The 19,362-nt window shown below is 40.5% G+C and overlaps 1 protein-coding gene across 1 annotated transcript in view; it reads left to right on the top strand.

Annotated features, from left to right (window-relative positions):
• The window catches only part of slc36a1 (solute carrier family 36 member 1), a 50,861-nt gene that overhangs the window by 7,548 nt on the left and 23,951 nt on the right, over nt 1-19,362 (top strand). Inside the window, exons 3-11 of the mRNA XM_030062038.1 lie at nt 2,285-2,411; nt 2,697-2,787; nt 3,296-3,384; nt 5,956-6,045; nt 6,823-6,907; nt 10,507-10,734; nt 13,474-13,572; nt 16,307-16,473; nt 18,640-18,809. Of these exons, the coding sequence (XP_029917898.1) occupies nt 2,285-2,411; nt 2,697-2,787; nt 3,296-3,384; nt 5,956-6,045; nt 6,823-6,907; nt 10,507-10,734; nt 13,474-13,572; nt 16,307-16,473; nt 18,640-18,809 (1,146 nt within the window). The remainder of the gene's footprint in view (nt 1-2,284; nt 2,412-2,696; nt 2,788-3,295; nt 3,385-5,955; nt 6,046-6,822; nt 6,908-10,506; nt 10,735-13,473; nt 13,573-16,306; nt 16,474-18,639; nt 18,810-19,362) is intronic.

The raw sequence follows: 19,362 nt of genomic DNA, 5'->3' as shown, positions 1-19,362 counted from the left end.
CCAGTTACATGCAGTTTCAAACACAGGCCAGTTTGAATGTAAATTGTCAGTCTGATTTCATGTGTTACCAAAATTTCTGTGTTTGTACCAATAAAAATAGTTCCACCTAAGCAGGGGTTACATATCAAAACTTACACTTAACTTTATACTTACTAGGTATAAAGTTTTTCTCTTAAATAGGACCCAGAGTACTTAAGACCCTGTTTCCACCTGGCATTCACATCCCTCCTGAGTGATCCGATCACAAGCTGACACCTCTAAGTACAGGTGTGAACAGCAGCGATGAATTTGTTCCCACATGGCCTTTAAATGTGTCCTTGGTTTTCCGGTCACAAGTGGACAGCTCTCAGTCTGTCCGTTCACTCCTGGCATTAAAATGCTTGATCACTTGTGATCACATCTCATTTCCGCACTGTATAGGCAAATACATGCATATCACTTCCATTTCCTTGATGTCTTTTTTAAAATTGAAAGTGGAAGAGAGATAGAGGGAGTGAGAGGTTGTCAAATGCACAGTAAAACAGACGGTTACACCGTACAATGAAATTCTTACCTTGCTCGTCCTCCTTCCCTGCAAAAAATAAAAAAAGTAAAAATAAAATGACATTTAACAGGCAGTGGGCATACAACAAAAGGAGACATCCTTGCTCACTCCAGCCTCATTTTGATGCGCTGTCAATCACTGAAGATGCGTTTCATATGTGTTAGTTACTACAGGCTTGACCCAATCACGTTGAGGCTGAAATTATTTAATTATTCCAGCGAGTCTGAGAGGATCTCTGCTGTGGTGTATAAATCAAGCTGAACCTGATGTTGAAGTTGAATGTGCAGGTGGGTGGGGACACTTCCATTGTCATGGCTCTGATGTGGGTCAGAAATTACAGACATGATTAAAAAAAGAAAACTAAACCCAGGGGATGGTGATTCACACTGCCTGGAATATTTCCATAGTTTTCCGATAGTAATGCAATTATGTCTAGAGTTAAAAAGAATATGTTTAATCAGGCCAGGGCACAGAAGACTGCCACTTCTATGGAAGAAAAAGCCTAAATGTTGTCAGTTCATATTTTAGAGACTCCCCAGAATTTCTCAGATCATGTTTTTAGGGGAGCTCATGTCTTACTTAGGGGAGTTGAGTTTTCCCTGGTTCCCTTGTGGTTCACATCCTGCAGTAGACTGTTTTTATTCATTAAACAGCTGCACCTCAGTTTGCATTTGGCCCATCAGCTGACAGTTCAGCTGCAGTGGGCAGAGTCAGCTAGGAGACCTTTTTTATTGGAAAAGTGACGGTCTGCCTGGAGGATGTCAGCTGAGTAGGCGGTCCTTCAGTCTGTCCTGGGACACGTGTCTGTTTACTCTTCGAATGCAGTGCAGACCAAAGTGCCCCAGGCACCTCTGAATGTGTCCTGAGTGGTCGGATTTCAAGATGCATTGAGAAGGCGTTGGTACTATTCACACCCGTACTTAGAGGTGTCAGCTTGTGATCGAATTATGCAGGACAGATGACAGGTTTAAACAGCCAGCAGTGTAACTGTTTTACTGTGCATATGACAATACATCTCTCTCTCTCTCTCTCTCTCTCTCTCTCTCTCTCTCTCTCTCTCTCTCTCTCTCTCTCTCTCTCATGGAAATGATGATGATTTATTTGTATATAGAGCGGGAAACTGAGATCCGATCACAAGTGGGAAGGCAAGACACACATCTCTCCATCTCTCTCTCTCTCTCATGGAAATGATGTAGCTTTATTTGTATATAGAGCGGGAAACTGAGATCCGATCACAAGTGGGCAGGCGAGACACATGTGGACACACATTTTATTGCTGGTGTGAACGGACGGACTGAGAGCTGTCTGTTTGTGATCAGATTACCAAAGACGCATTTAATACCAGGTGGAGACAGGGCCAAAGAGGAGCAGGGCACTGATCAGCAACATGAAATTAGATTACTGAACTGATAAGGAGCCAGACTACCATTCAGCTGGCTGAGAATTACAATTTTTTTTTTTTCCAAACTATTAGTGATGGGAAAAGGTAAATTTGAAAGTAACAGGTAAACCACTTTGTTGCTATGGTCTTTAAATTTCACCCATCCCCCTAAAACAGAGTAGAGTATTATAGAATAGAATGCCTTTATTGTCATTGTACAGCTGAACAATGAATTTCAGTTTTCTTCTTAGGTCCTTGATTTCATGAGGTCCTACCTCCTGAATACTGTAGATCTTTTTTCTTTACTTTTTGAAATTAAATGTGAATTCTTACAGTCTGTCCTTTGTTGTCCCCTACAGGTCCTATGTTTTCTGACTTGAACCAAAGTCCAACTGAAGAGGACGCCCTATTTCCTCCTACCATTCCCCCTGGACCCTCCAGGCCCCAGAGTCACTATGAGAGGATTGGAGGGCGAACAGGAACATCGTAAGCATGCTGCATCTTATAAACATTACCACAGCCTACACTCACCGGCCGCTTTATTAGGTACACCTTTTCAACTACTCGTAAACACAAATATCTAATCAGCCAGTCACATGGCAGCAATTCAATGCATTTAGGCATGGAGACATGGTCAAGACGAAGGCAAAAGGGGGTCCAGCCGGCTACTAGCAAGGTGTACCTAATAAAGTGGCCGGTGAGTGTATGTATCATCCTTACTGGCTGGTATGAAAATTTTTGATAATTTACTTTACTTTTTTCCTGTTCCAGGTTCTTCCAGACTCTCATCCACCTGTTGAAGGGGAATATTGGTACAGGTTTGCTTGGTCTTCCTCTGGCTGTCAAGAATGCAGGGCTAGTGGTAAGCATGCACAGGTGTTTTTTAAATTTATTTTTTAATTTCACTTTTATGAAAAGCCTGAAATACAAGAACTGGGGGAAATGACATAAGGCCACAGACCACCCAGTAAACACTACTGTGTACACCAGGTGGTCTGTAAACACTACTGTGTGTACTGTTTCAACAGTACTGTCAAAATAGTAAAATAGTGCAGTCCTAAGATGAGCAGAGACAGAAAAGTGTTTGGAGATTTTGAGGTGGAGAAGTTGCTGGAGTCGTTTTGCTTTGAGATACCTATAAGGGTTGTGATAATTACACTGTGTACTCCATTTGATTGAACACATAAGACACAATGCACATTCATTTTCAGGAACTGTAACTGTTGACACCGTGATGATAGTTGTATATTTATACAACAACATATATACAACAGTAAAATTCACATTTTCATATCATACTCAATCACCCAAGACCAAATAAATAATATATATCACCTTACGCTGTCTCTCTCGTCTGTCCCTCCACCCAGCTTGGTCCCATCAGCCTGCTGTGTATGGGTGTCATAGCACTCCACTGCATGGTGCTGCTGGTAAAATGCTCCCACCACCTCAGTGCAAAGTAAGTGAAACATACTGGTAGAGTTGTACACAAAGATTGTAGTAAAAATCCACTATAAAACTTAAACACTGTTAAAAACAACTACTGGTGATGTACCCTTTATGGGAATTTCCCAGTTTGGGATCAATTAAGTAAATCTATCTATCTATCTATCTATCTATCTATCTATCTATCTATCTATCTATCTATTTCTGGGCGCACTCTTCAGAGTTGCTTTTATTGTTACAAATGTAGATGACATCATGTTCAGTCAGTCAGTTTTTCATCTAAAACATCAAAGGTACAGTAAATATCAGGTTATTGTTCTCAGTCTTTCACAAAGAGCAAGAGATTCTCAGATTCTCTCTAGAGCCACCATTTTGCACTGACTTTCAACAGTCATATAAGGAGAAATGTAGACCTGAATGCAATGCAGCCCCAAGTTGTTTTAAAACTTAAGAGCATGAAACTCTCATTCTTTTCTTTCACAACATTATGATATTGATATCATTAACTGCCATACATGACACTGAAGACACTTCTACCAACTTACTAACACCTAATGTTCAAGCACAGTAGGCATACATTATCATATCATACTAGAAGACATTACAAATGTTTATCTTTCTAAAGATCTTCAAAATGAGTTTGAGTTAAGCAGTCACATGTCATGGCTGAGGTTTACCAAGTCGTCCTTGTAGACCTGAGTTGGTTGCTTTGCTTTTCCGGTCTTTTCCACAGCAACATTCTCTTGCTTGGTCGAGACTTGGCTGCAAAGACACGCCCATTCCCTGAGACTTGGCTGTGATTTTCACCACCGGGAAACCAGACCAGTGTTTCCAGTTCTTCATTTCGTTTTATTTGCACATCAGTACAAACAAAAAATTTGAACAGATAAGACAAAGAAACCCCATGACCTGGTAGAAACAACCCAACCTAAAAGAGTGAGAAAAAAAAACGTGTCAAATGACCATCAGAGAAGTGCTTAGCTTTCTCTCTAGGCTTCCTGTTTTGAGGTTTGCATTTTGCATGAAGAGTCAGTTTCACATCACCTCCTCTATTAGAGGCCACTCACACTGGCAAGTTTGATCCGCGCCCAAGCACGATTGCCCTTAAAATCCGGATTCTTTGACCAGTGTGATCGCTCCGTATCGTGCTTGAATACAGTACACTTCCCCCGCTCTGGCACGGTTGGAAGGGGTGTGCTTCTGCACGGTACGGGCGCGTACATGAGCACATGCACGGTCACGCACGCAGTGCGCGGATGTAAATCATGCAACTTTCCTCCTGCCTCTGCAAAACTGATTAATGTGCGCAGCGCGATTACCGTCGAATGGCCGCGTTGCGCAATCAATAATCAACCATGCTGTCTGTTGTGCTGCTGCAACCGCGTATAAACAAAAGTCGGTTTATAATGAAAGTACAGCAGTCTGTGTGCGGAGATCCGGCAGACCTGGTGCTGGCCGGCACCGCGTCGGCACCGGCCGGCACTGGCCGCGGCACCGCGCGGTGTGCGGCCACCCGGTCACCCGGTCTGCCGGATCTGACAGGTGCCGCTCCGGCTGTCAGCTGGACCTTTCTGAAGGAGGAGGAAGTTACCTCCGAAACTGTCAAGGTAAATAAACATCCCATGTCTGATTAAAAGGACCAAAAACGTTTTTTAGTTAAAAGGAAGACATGATGTATTTGAACTACATTGATTTATAATGACGTCGGGCCATGCCTGTTGTTGTCCTATTTCAACGTGATGACGTGCACACCGGGGGCAATCGTGCTTGGGCGCGTTTGGGAAAAAGGTAATGTGAGTGCAGGCCAGCCGGGGACTGGGGAGGGGGGGATTTTGGCTTTAGCACGATACGGGCTCAAACTTGCCAATGTGAGTGGGCCCTTACTCACACGGTCATAGTCATAGTGACTTACAGACTGTATTTACCAAGCTCTATACTATCCAATGTGGCTCGAAAAATCTTCCAAAAAATTTCAAAAGCCATAAGAGGAAAAAATGCAAGAAATTGTGTCAAAGATCACACAGTGAGGGAATCTGTTTCCAAGCTGGCCAGTAGTGAAATACATTCCTCCAGATCCAGTCAAATCTGTCAGTGTAGAATGTAGTCACTGTCACTGTTCTGACATTTTATCAACATAAAGATGTTGGTTGTTGTTGTTGTTTTTTTTGAATGACAATTGTTATATTCTTCTACCTACATCTTCATTCTCAACTGCTGTAATGAGTTTTCCTTCAGTTATTCAAAGTTGGTGAAACAGAGTGGAGCTTTAAAAGAATAAAACTTGGCAAAGCTCTTATATGGACAAATAGAGGTTGGGAACGTAATTCCATACTAAATATGATAGGGATTGCACACACTCACTCACACACACACACACACACACACACAGAGTAATGCAGAGCCAGGTGTGTGAACGTTTTATCCATGAACTGGTTCTTTTATAAATATAATTGAAATGAAGCAAACGCCAGCTTCTTTGCGTCTAGTAGCTGTTTCACTTCTTGTGTCCATTCTCTACTTTAAGTCTTTCTAGTTGAATAGAACAAAAAAATAACAAGGTCTGAATATGTTTCTGTCTATCCAGGATGAACAAGCCGTCTCTCACCTACGGCGAGGCGGTGCAGTATGGAATGGAAAATGTTGTGTGGCTGAGGAGACACTCACACTGGGGAAAGTAAGAAAAGTGCTTAGACTAATGTGTGTATGTATGTATCTGTGTGTGTGTGTGTGTGTGTGTGTGTGTGTGTGTGTGTGTGTGTGTGTGTGTGTGTGTATGTAAAACACATTTATTGTAGACAATGAGGCGACAAGGAGTCAGCCTCAGAGGAACTTCCTTCAAATTCAGATGCTCTCAGTTTCGCCTTTTTAACCCCTGGTGACCCCACTGTAAGTGCACAGGCAGTTTCACATTCATTTTCACCTTGGTGTGGAAACTTTCAATCTGAGATGAATCCAACCTGCCTTACGCAGTTTTCCTGCGGTGAAAAATAAAATGAGCATGGTTGTGCTCAGCCCGGGTTGACAGCATGTGGAAGAACAGATCACAGCAGCTAATGTTAATATGACAACAAGTAAATTGGTGTTATTCTGGTTAACAGTAATACCTGGTAAATATAATTAGCCCAAATTTCAAGAGCAATTTGGTCTGATGGTGAAACAGCTTGTAAGCATCTAGGCAGAAATATCAGCAGACAGGCTTTTCACAGTGATATACTGGGTTACAGTGGTTAGACGGTTCTCAATAACCCCTCAATAACATCATATTTGAGAAATTGAAAAATGCATGTCTCTTCAACCCAGGTTTAAAATAAGTGTGAAAACACCCTCTCTGACCCTGGTGGTGAGTGTACACCCCTGGGTGAGTGATTAAAACAACTGTGAAAAGAAGCAGGGTTGAACTCAGGCTGGATTTGTAAGGATGACATTCCTCCTCTGTCTCTCTCTGTCTTAGGCGGACTGTGAATTTGTTTCTCATCATCACCCAGCTGGGCTTCTGCTGTGCCTACTTTGTCTTCCTCAGTGACAATGTCAAGCAGGTCAGGAGAAACACACACACACACACACACACACACACACTCACACACCTGTATGCATTTACTGTTCATACTTTACATTGCCACTGACCATTTTCCACATTAGTTTCAGGGCAGGACAAACACTGGCCGTGCTGACACTTAAAATTTGATCATGAAAGGTAGTCTGTCCCAGTGAAATACTTTTATTTTTCACTGAATTGTCATAGTCAATTCTGCTTTTTACCTCTAATTTCTTGTATCTTAAAGCTGCCATTTTGATGATGAATGACTTATTTAGAAAGTAAATATGTATGCCTGTTGCTTTCTGTATAATATCAGTAATACTGTTTCAGGACATAGGTGTCAGACACTAATGATGTTGCATTCAGCCTGTGTAACAGGTGTTCCATTGATTTGACATGACATCGATGGCAACACCTCCAGTGTAGCTTCTCCAGTAACTCCTCTAACTACTTATTTACCTTTTGTATTTGCCCATTACAGGGCTGTGTACATGCACATTGTGTGTGTACACAGGGTGTGTATATTTGAGTCTCGGAAGAAGAGCAATTGTAGCTTTCTTTCTTGAAGCATTATTCAACGCCAAAATCATATACAGTCAGTATAATTCCAGTCAGTAGAGATTATTGGCTGACAGAATTACTTGAGGTTGTTTCTGAATGAGGAAAGTTCTTGATCCATTGCTTTTGTACGTTCATGCCATTTATTTGGAATAAAGAGGTACTTCTGACAACATAAGGGATGTGTTGTGCACATACACTACACATCAGTGCACTAACAGCAGCTAGCTTTGCCTGTTCATACCGACATAAAAGTTGTTGCCTCTCAAACAAATTATTGGAGCTGTAACTGTTTGATCTGCTCCTTGTTTGGAGGCCTGTGCTCGATGACAAGAACCCTCATCTTCCCCCTTGTTTGACCCATGGTAACCTTGTACAGGAGGCATTTTCTGTCATGTCTATAAAACAGACACTAGCATACAGAATTTCAGAATTCCGTTTGTCTTTATTCACTGACAGTCTGTGTACTTTCTTTCCAAAATGAACCATCATATGAACTCTAAACAGAATATGTAGAGTTTTGATATTTCAAAGATGATCTTTTAATGGTCCCTGGTGTCCCTCTTTGAATGCAAGCATTTGATGCTTGATCCTCAGCTCTTTGGTCCTCTGATGTTGTTCATTCTGTTTTGCTCTCCTATGTAGGAAAAAAGGATACACAGTAATTTACTTGCATTTAGAGGAAGCAATTTCATTAACATAAATAAAATGAATACAATAAATAAAACGTAGCACATCATTGTTTGGGTATTAATATCTGTGTAATCTTTGCAATTGTCCACAACCAAGAAATGTAACGTAATGAAAATCATTTGAGCTCATTCAGACCCTTTCAGAATGAATAAAGTAGCATGAATATTTGTGGGCAGGCAGTCTGTCGGCAGCTGAAGAGCAAACACTAGCATGGTGAAACTAGCCAAGTGAAGGGTTACGGACATCTGTTTGGCCCCTGTTCCTGTTCTACTTTTTCTTCTCCTTTTTTCTAAATAGTTTGGATGTTGTATGTACGCTATCACCACCTATTGTCTCAGAGTGTGTACCAGAATTTGTATATTAGATGGCTCATATGAACCTGCTATTTACAAGGCACTCTCAAACACAAAAGTGTTATTTTGACATCTGTTTTGCCATGCTATGGAAGTGAATGGGAAGACACACTATTCTGGATTACAGAGCAACTAATGAGGACATTTCGCCACCATGTGGACTCACATAATACCGAGGAAACAATACAACCCAGTACTTTACCACTCTACCTGTTGTTATTATGACCTTACCCCAATTACGATAAAGGAAAGTAAGTCATTTAAATTATTTTCAGTAACATTATTGTTTACGTATATGTACTCACTTAGAAAACAGACAGGTTTTATTGTCTTGTTCTGAAATATGACTACACAAACAACATTGGGTATGATTAGATGTGGATGGCCTACACAACAGTGGTGGGAATGTCCATAAATTGTCATTGGAGCAGGGAAATGTCATTTCCACACAACAGCTATAGCAAGACGAACTGAAGTACATCAAATTATGCATGATTATTACTGCCCATGTAACAGCGCGCACCCATGAAGATACAAAGGAAAGTCTCCTAGCTGGAGCTGAAGAAGTGTTCACTGATACAGAGAACTCAGACATGCACATGATGTAAATTCAGATTTATCTCATCTGTATTGATGATATATATATATATATATATATATATATATATATATATATATATTATTATTATTATTTATTTTTTTTTTTTTTTGTTACGGAACAAGCAAACACAGTTATTCACATGACAAAACAACATGAGGCATGATGATAAAGTGAATAATATGTAGAGCATCATGATATAATTAGCCAAGGTTGGATATAAGTCCAAAGTGATTTTTCTCAAAATCCAGCCCAGTTGACCCACTGTCGTTTTCCTGACCTTATCTCTTCTTAGCTTTTACTTAACTCTAACCAAGCACTTTTTTAAATTCTGTAATCACAGGAATATTTGTTGCATTTAGTATCAGGGCACTGTGACCTTTGACCCATGACCACCGTGCTGTTAGCATCTTGTAATGTTGGCCATTTAGGAATTGAATGCTGTTCTACTGTTGACCTCAACTCACACACCTGCAACTCACACTGCATAAGAATGTCAGCAGAATGCCAAAAATGTGCATGTATTATCTGTTACCACCTGTAAAAGAGAGATCACTGTTTGCACTTGATTGTGTTATTCAAGTAGAATATATGATTCAGTGTGCATGTTTGCATGACTATGTCATACACCCTATGCAGATCACATATGTTCCTCAAAACCGTCAGCCACAGGCTGCAGTGCATTTGGCAAGATGCCGTATTTCTTGCTGTTTAAGTAGATGGTGTCCCAGATGGTCTTCATCTGTGTGGTACTGTTTCTGACCAGTAGATGGTGCTATCTGTCCACCATGGTTCTTCAACCACCACAAGCTGCCACATCTACCATACCAGCCAGAATGTAATATCATGTAAATTTCATAGGATAAGCAAACATTTCCAGGAGTTTGTTATTTACTTATTCTCTCTCATTTTTAAGATTGTTTCTTATTTTTAATTTTTTTTTTTTATTTTGCATCCTTTGTTTTCTGTATATCATTTTGTCATACACCTGTCTATAATGTTGTGAATTAGATGTAAGCCTAAGTATTGTTTCACAGTAGTTTAGATGAATACAGAGTGTGATCAGTGTGGAGAACAGGTATGGAGGAGGGTGTTTCTGGGACAGCAGAATTTCCTGATGATCCTTACAATGGTGTTGTGGATCTGATTCATCCAAGCACCTGTGATTGGAGAGGTCTTGATAACCCCAACAACATACCTCATGTCACCCCTTTGACATCAAAGCCAGGCTTCTTAGCACAAATGAGAATTAACTCAGATTCTATGGCTTTGGTGAATGTCAACAGTGCTTCATGAAAACTCTGCAGATGAAAAATCTGTTATAAAATCCATTCCCTTCTTCCTCTCATGAATACATTTACCACACTGTCTGCCTCCTCCCCTGGCCTCTGACAGGTGGTGGAAGCATCCAACGCCACCACCTTCGACTGCTACGTAAACCAGACCAACCAGACCCAGATCCTGGTGCCCAGCTTTGACACCCGCCTCTACATGCTCTGCTTCCTGCCTGCTATTATTCTGCTGGTTTTCACGCCCAACCTGAAGTACCTGGCCCCTTTTTCTCTGCTGGCCAACCTGGTCATGTCTGCCAGCCTGGTTCTCATCTACTTCTACTCGCTCAAGGTAAGGACTGTGCTGAACAGGAGCATCAAAGGTTTTTCTGTCAGCCTTTATTTACTCATCGAAAGTTCATTGAGATTAGTGCTGTGTGTCAGCGCCATCCTCATTCATACATCCATAGAATTCCATTCATTCCCACTGGGAGCTGCAGACATCACTAGAAGTTGTTAAGGGAAGTGGGGGTGGGCGTCATTGCTCCTCCATTTTTCCCACCCATGTTTTCACAGCAGGTCCATAGTTTTGAACCATAAAACCTTTGGTCGCAAGCACAATCAGTCACAGTGGTTCGTTGGCCTCCAGACTACATGACCATACTACATGCTGGTCCCTGTGTATAACTCATAGGTCTACTGTGGGCCATTGCATTGAACTGTTCCCTAATAGTGAAGGAAGTCTGCATTCATGTTTTGCAGGTAAAAGGCTGACTAACTTGATAAAGAGAATTGCTAATAACTTATCACATAAATCCACCTCTACCTGCCAAACATGATTGCAGGCATCCATCACCATTAGACAGTTGTATACACTTGGCCAGCCCCTGCAAGTATCTAGAAGAAATGTATGTGCGTGAGCCATGAGGTTTTCTCCCATCTTCCTCCCTGACTTACAAGTTGACTCAGAAGTTGGGGAAAAAAGCCTTTTATGTGAATGAGTAACTCACTGCTCTACTTCAGCAACCACCATCAAAGGGTACTTAAGTGAATCATTGAATTTGCAACTGCTGAAGTGTAGCTGCCCCCCATGATCGACAGCAGAAGACTGTGGTTGTGCAGGGCAGCTCCCAGTGTGGAACTGTAATACTGTGAAGCAGGACGTTGCTAAAAAAAAATGACTCTCGATGACTGTCGATGTTCCCTTCATCTATAAAGGTTGGGGGGAAACTGATTCATAAAGCAGTATAAAAATATGTTTCAAATGGGAATCTGCATCCAAAGAAGCAGTATATGCCACCCAGTAACTTCTAAGGTTTGTTAGATTGAATGTGTAAAACTTCACAGTTGGGGCTTTTTTCAGCTGCAGAAAGGCAATGAATGGATCTATTGTGGTTAGTCTTTATCTGTACAACCAGCCATTTAGTTGGAAATGGCTGGCTGGTGGTCTTTTTCTCTCTGTGTACTGATTGGGTTCTAGGGTTGTTATGGATAAGAGGACAACTGTTAGCGACAGATGCTCTAGATTACCTGTTTTCCGGTCACTGAGTATTTCATCATACGGCATCTGCCTTTTACAGATATGTAGCAGTCGTGTTTTCTGAGAAACAGCCTTGCCTTGGAAAAAAAAAGCAATTTCTTTGTCTCAAAACCCTTCAAAGATTCAATAGTGAGACTTATGGTGTTTGTGAGCATGTTAAAGCTCTGCAAAAAAGTCCAAAAAAGTACCTTTGAACATATAATATGCAATAATGGTAATGAAATATGCATCAACCCAATTGAAGAATGCAGTAATAAATCTCGCCACAGTGTATCTTGATTAAAAAAAAGTCAGAAGGTACGTTGTGGAGGCAAAATATTTATCAGAAAAATCACTGATATCTTATGGTTATAATCATATATAGAGCATCAGCTGAGTACAAGAGTACACATTTGTATCACAGTTCATATCACAAGTCAAAGTAGACAGACATATCCTACTTTGCTGTATCATTCTTCACTTAAAGAAGGGAAGAAACAAATTTACTCTGTAGATTATCATGGTTTCTACAACTGTGACTGTGTTGCATTATGAGCCTAGTATCACATATCGAACCACATCGCACACTAACATTCAACTAACTAACGTATGGTTACACCCCTAATCCAAAATTAAACTGACACTATTGAGGTGGTTTCCCCGATGGAGTAAAGAAATTCTAGGCAGCTGAAAGTCCAGCTGATCATACTAATTTTCCTGCCACTGTTAAGTCTAATTTAGATCATCATTTAGTGGGAGCACCCTTGAGGAATGTGAGATTGTCTTACCAGTGATATGTAAGGTGTGATGTATAGCAGCAGCTCACCTGAAGGCCTTGAGTCAACCTGCCAGGGTTTATCTTGCACTAATGACGGGATCCATGTTCATTATCCCACTTATCACATGGTTTCTTAACACAGACCATGGCCATTTGACATAACATATTGATTTGACATGATTTCATCACAAGGTAATGTAACTTTGCAGTGAGATTGCGGAGTCATATAATGTCTCAAACAGTGATCTGTTGTTCAGCAGGAACAGACCTCAAAATGTTTTCACTGATGTTCTGACCCATCAGAGCTCAGTATTTAACATAGTCCTGCAAAAACAGAGTCTATCTATCTGTCTATCTATCTATCAGTATGTCTGTCTGTCTGTCCATGGTTCCTTTAACCATCTAGCTCCGGGAGAAAACAGAATGGGAGGCTTCAGTGGTCTTGCATAGGGGGAATAATGGTTTCCACATGTTGTTTTGACTACAGCCCTATATTAGTTAGCAACCCTCCCAGCTCAGGGAAAAAGAGAGAGACCAGAGGACTGTGGTGATTGCTAGTATCTTTTTCCTGTATTACAACATATCTATATTTCTTATCACCAACTATATAACATTGTGTTTGATGTTTTTTTCCCTCCTTTAGACAGAGGTAAACAGCATAGAACATACACAGATAGTGCCAAAACATATGCAAGGGCCTGTAGCATTACAAGCTATTTTTATTTATTGCATGTTATTTTTAAGATGTGAGAAACAAATTATACTCTACTTTGTCTCTCCTGTTTTCTTCACAGAACATCAAATACCCCATCGATCTACCAAAAGTGGGGCGTGCCAAAGATTACCCACTCTTCTTTGGGATGGCCATCTTCGCTTTTGAGGGAATCGGAGTGGTATGTGACTTTGATAATATGCACAAAAACAGGGTCATTACATAATTTACTAAACAAGGTAAAGTTAACCTTGTGCTAGAAAACATTGAGGTAAAAAGTAGGGCTGAAAGGTTGAATAAAAAGCAATAATAATAAAAACAGGGATACAAGGTAACCAACCTTTAGATCCAGAGATAAGAAAATTAAAAGAGGGAGCAACAGCCAAACTAATAAAATGCTGTTGTATAAAACAAAATTTTATTATGTAACTACATGATACAATGAGCAATGATATTAGTTTTGCCAGCCTGATATCCTCTTGCAGGAAATTACAAAGGGCCTTAATGGAAAAACTCTTTGGTGATGAGATTGGAACAGTGAGGAGAACCATACCTCAGGATCACAGACTGCTCTCAGGCTCATAGGGGTTTAACCAGTCAGAAAAGTAACTAGAAACCAGGCCTGTTGGCATTTGAAAATTATCAGTAAGATTTCTAACTGATTTCAAATCACACAGGCAACTAGAAGAAAGGTAAGGATGGGAGTGGTAACCAACCGTCACCATGTCAGTCTTAATCCCATATAGAGGACTTATAGAAGACAGACACATAATCACACACTGACATACACACCTGCTTAGACATCTCAGTGTTTCTCACAGTGTCTAAAATTAAGTCTAAAATGAAACGCGAAAGCATCAACACCCTTACAAGTAGGAGCACACTTTTATTTCCACTGTAACTGCTGAGAAAAGGAAATGTGACGCAGTGAAGGATGGTGAGAGTGGAATAAAAGCCGACAGGTCAGGCACCAAGGTGGCTCAGCTGGTAGAGTGTGTATCATGAGGCAAAGTCCTAATCATAGGGGCACAGACTCGAATCTGGCCCCTGCCCTTTGTTGCATGTCACCTCTGCTCTGTCTACCTTGTCCTTCCTATAAATCCCCGCTCTCCTGACAATAAAGGGAAAAAGCCACAACAAAACAGCAGATGGGTTGCATGATCCTGGCATGGTTAGGGTTCATTCATTCATAATCGTTAAAGGCCAAATTAATCCTCATATAAGAAGCGTCCACATGAACAAGGCATTGATTGAATGGCTTAGCAGCACACACTAATAATAATACACTCAAAGAAAAGAGAAATTGAATAGAAAAAATTAAGATATTGACCAGGTGAGATAAAAAAAAAAGGTGGGGTGGGCTTGTGGAAACAATCAAACAAACAAACAAAACATATGTGATCATTGTAAGGACTTATAAATGAAGATCATATTGTCAGAAACCAGGAATCTATGCCTGAGGTGCAAAGCAAATTCAGCTCTACTTGTACTTCTTGTACTTCACATTGTATATCTCTATAACAGCAAATGTTAATACAATGTTATCTTTTATTTTACCACAAAAAACACACCCTGGAATATCAGCCCAGGGGAGTGGAAATTGTTTCCTGAGAGACTATTTCCAGAGGCTGTCTTGGGTTTTGTATGTTGTACTCAGAGTGCTCGTATTCTCTCTTACATGTGGCATCTCTTGACCAAGAGGTACAAATCCCAAGAAAGACACACAAGTTGTTTTTTGATCACAAATGTAGCAGTTTATTGGACACAACCTGGAGACAAAAGCTTACACTCTGTCCATTCAAGGAACTGTCCTCTCAGTTGGTCAGTTCTTTGTTTTTTATCTCCTCTAGGGCAGTGATTCCTGTGGTATGTGTACCCTTGGTACACATACCACATACACGAGGCCCCACCTGGTGGTATGCAAGAGCCTTGCTGAAAGGCCTAACAATGACACTCCAAGTGGCCCAAATCCTTAACTTAAAACCAAAATAATAACAATAATAATAATAATAATAATAATAATAATAATAATAATAATAATTTTAGCCCAAACAACATAGTTTTTATTTGTTTAAACATTTTTGAACTAAAATTTGCCTGTGCTTACATAGGGTGATGTGACGTTACGCCCGACATAACATGAACAATAATAACTATCTACTTTGGTGGTATTTGGGAAATTTGGTTTGGCACATAGTGGTACACGGTATGAAAAGTTTGGGAACCTCAGCTCCAGGGGAATTCTTCACATCTTTAAACAATAAACAGGCAGTCAGTTCAACTCTCTGAATCAACCTGTCTTTCCAATCCAAACCCCATGGAGGAATTTCAGGGCTCTCCTGCTTGTTCCTACTTCCATTCACATCTCCCGGTGAGAGAGGAGCTCCTTAGCTGTGGTTTGGCTCAACTGCAAATCACCAGAACCTCTTAGGTCTCTATGTCCAGAGTAGATGACAGTACAGTAGTTTCCCTCCACCACTATTCCAAGTTGGCGCCATTTCCCTTTCCTTTTTATTCCCAGGAGACTCCACTCCCCTGCGCTGATACTCCACAACTCCAATTAAAATCACATTTCAAAATTTCCTCATAGTTCTTCAAAAAACATTTTAATTCATTGTCTACATTCTTGCCCAACTCCACTTGAAAATAAAGACAGCCTCAGACCGATGGTAAATAAGCTTTGGTCGACAGTAGGGCTGCATATCGAGAACTGGTTACAAATTGCCTAATTCACCAGAATCAGTAATCCTATACTTCTCACTGATCATGAAGAATTGCTGTAAACTCTAGTGTTCTTCAGATCTCAACAAATAACAACATCCCCGAAAGCGGAGAATGAGCACCCACAAATCATCAGTTCATTTTTATCTGTTGTCCTGTTACAATCTGTTTGTCTCTGCCTTTCAATTTTGCAGGTCCTTCCCCTGGAGAATAAGATGCATAGGCCGCAGAGCTTCAACCTGGTTTTGTACCTGGGCATGGGAATTGTTACTTTTTTGTACATCAGCCTGGGCACCATAGGCTATATGTGTTTTGGAAATGATATAGCAGGCAGTATCACACTCAACCTTCCTAACTGCTGGTAAGCTGACATCATTATTGTACAAACTGATATGTGCAAACTGATTTGTAGTGTTTGCCAGTCTGCGTAAGAGTACCTTAAAGGAAGGCTGCCAGACTTCAAGGCTTGGTGTGCTTTTCTGATTTTGCTGTTGTTGACTTTGTGGATGTTGATGTATTCATGTACATTACAGAAGAAGGTTCTTCTCAGCCCATGGTGCAGTAGATTACATCCTATCCTGTTGGGTGCAGCTGCAAATTGAACATGAGGAGGTTTAACAAAGTTTTGTTAATGTAATTTGAGAGCAGACATTCTTATTTTTCAGCCAGACTGATTAAAATTTCACCCTGAGACGCTGATCAGTTTAGGCATACTCAACACAAACAAGATTGTCATCCATTTAAGACTATGACCAGTTTATCTGTGACGTTTCTCAGTCATCCAGGTCATGATAAACTAAATACAATTGAATCGAGGGCAGATGGACATGTTTGTGTATTCTTGAAGATGTTTCACTTCTCATCCTAGAAGCTTCTTCAGGTGTCCCAGTCTGGTGTCCCCACCAGACTGTCACAATATCTGTTAGTGATAGAGAATAAGAAACAGGATATTTAATATTTTGCATATGCAATTAAGTAAGGATTATTATTTAAGATGGTTAGGTTTAGAGCAATAGCGGAAGGACTCATGGTGTGCTAATAGGCAGTGTCCTCTCTGCAGAGCCCAACACATGATGATTAGCAGCTCATCAATCTCCGGACATATCCTTTATAAGAAGATTAGGAACAAACTTTACGTGCAGAGGGCAAACTAACTTTGTGACAAATCCTGTGTCATCTGGTCCAGCCCCTAAAAGTTTTGATTAAAACCATTTTCCTTCCTCAGATAAAAAAGCTCAGCCTCTGTTTTTTTTTGTTTTTTTTCCTTCCTGCAAACCCATTTCCCTTTTAGGGATAATAAAGTTAGTCAAACTAAAAGCTCAGATTAGATTTGCTTGCTCATTACTTGTTACTATCATCACTGCTGCAGGAGTCGTCTTGTGAGATGCCTCCCCTGACTGGAATGATTCGGCTAATTAGTGGAATAGTTTGGCCGCTGAATGAGCTTGAAAACTGAAAGACTATAATTACCAGCCTCTGTGTTTAAAAAAAAAAAAAAAAAAAAAAAAAAGAGCAGAGCATAATCAGTGTTTGGTTTTTATTTTGTCATCTTGTCATAGGTTCATCTTGTCATAGGTTTTTTGAAGTAGATTGAAGAGGAAATTGAAATCTTATGCTGAGCACCTGTGTTCCAGTGCAGTGTTTAACCTACCATTGTAAATGTGTGTGTGTGTGTATAAATATATATATATATATATATATATATATATACACTACTCACAAAAAGTTAGGGATATTCGGCTTTTGGGTGAAATTTCAGGATGATCCTAAAATGCATTATAATCTTTACAGGTGAACTTAATGTGACCTTCTGTAAACTTTTGAATGCACATTTCCAACTGTTCAATGTTTCAGTACTTTTTGCACAAGTTGCTGTTCTCTAACAAGGAGTTTAACGGCAAAATTCACATCAGGTGTTTGATGCTCCAGCTCATCAAGGTCGTATCATTAGGGAACGGCTGCTGGAGACTGGGGTACCTCAAATGGAGTGGCCTGCACTTTCTCCAGACCTGCATCCCATAGAAAACCTATGGGATCAGCTGAGTCGCCGTGTAGAGGCTCGGAGCTCTGTACCCCAGAACCTCAATGTCCTGAGGGCCGCCCTTCAAGGAGAGTGGGATGCCATGCCTCAGCAGACAATAACTCGACTTGTGAACAGCATGAGACGTCATTGTCAAGCTGTAATTGATGCTCAAGGGCACATGACAAGTTATTGACACTGACATTTTTTGTTGTGCTATATCCACCACTGTTGTTGGCTTTTGTTTCAAGAAATTGTTTGAGATGAGGAAATCACCAGTGTATGCTTCTACTTAAATGCCCTACTTTCATGATATAATGTCACTGTAGCGTGAACTTTTTACATTTTCCATAAATTTCACCCAAAAGCCAAATATCCCTAACTTTTTGAGTAGTGTATGTATGTGTGTGTGTGTGTGTGTGTGTGTATATACACACACACACACACACATTATTTATTTTTTTCCTTCTTTCTCACTCTGTTTCCTTTTCTCTCTTCCTCTTCCAGGACGTACCAGGTTGTGAAGCTGCTTTACAGCTTTGGCATTTTCATAACCTTTGCCCTTCAGTTCTACGTTCCGGCAGAGATCCTTATTCCTGCGGTGGTGGCCCGTGTGGAGGAGAGGTGGAAGATGGCTGTTGACCTGTTGCTTCGCTCCGCCCTGGTCATCTTCACCTGTAAGTACACACCAGTCAACAAAATAGTTCCACTTGTAGTTGAGGGGACGATCGGAGGAAGGCGTTGATTTACGATGGACTGAAACCATTGTGAAAGATGGAAGAATCCCCTTTTTTATGTTTTCTTTGTTATTTGTTTTTTGTTTTTTGTTTTTTTTTTGCTACAAATTACCCTGATGGGTAGTTATTAAAAGCATCAAAATTGTCTTTATCTGCACATTTGAAAGCTGTGGGCCAGTGATGCAGAAGCTGGGAAGGAGGCATACCTTAAGCATGTTCCAGTTTCAGCCGAGTAGGGGAAAATTTTAGTAGCTCATACAGTGAAACAAACACAAACACAAAGCTGTGTGTCAGCATATTTTTATGTGCATTTAAGTATCACATTTGAAGAGGTTCATGTAAATGGCAAAATTAGAAAAAATGTCCTTAACTTTGAAAAAAAAAAACTTTTGAATAAGTTCTGACGTGGAGAACATTTCACTCACGAGTTATTAACTGTTAGCCCTGTCACCGTCTTCTGATGGACAGCATAAAACATATCCCTGACAAAATG

This window comes from Myripristis murdjan, chromosome 10, assembly GCF_902150065.1.
Source record: "Myripristis murdjan chromosome 10, fMyrMur1.1, whole genome shotgun sequence".
Classification (NCBI taxonomy): domain Eukaryota; kingdom Metazoa; phylum Chordata; class Actinopteri; order Holocentriformes; family Holocentridae; genus Myripristis; species Myripristis murdjan.
This window is presented reverse-complemented; position numbering and strand designations above follow the sequence as displayed.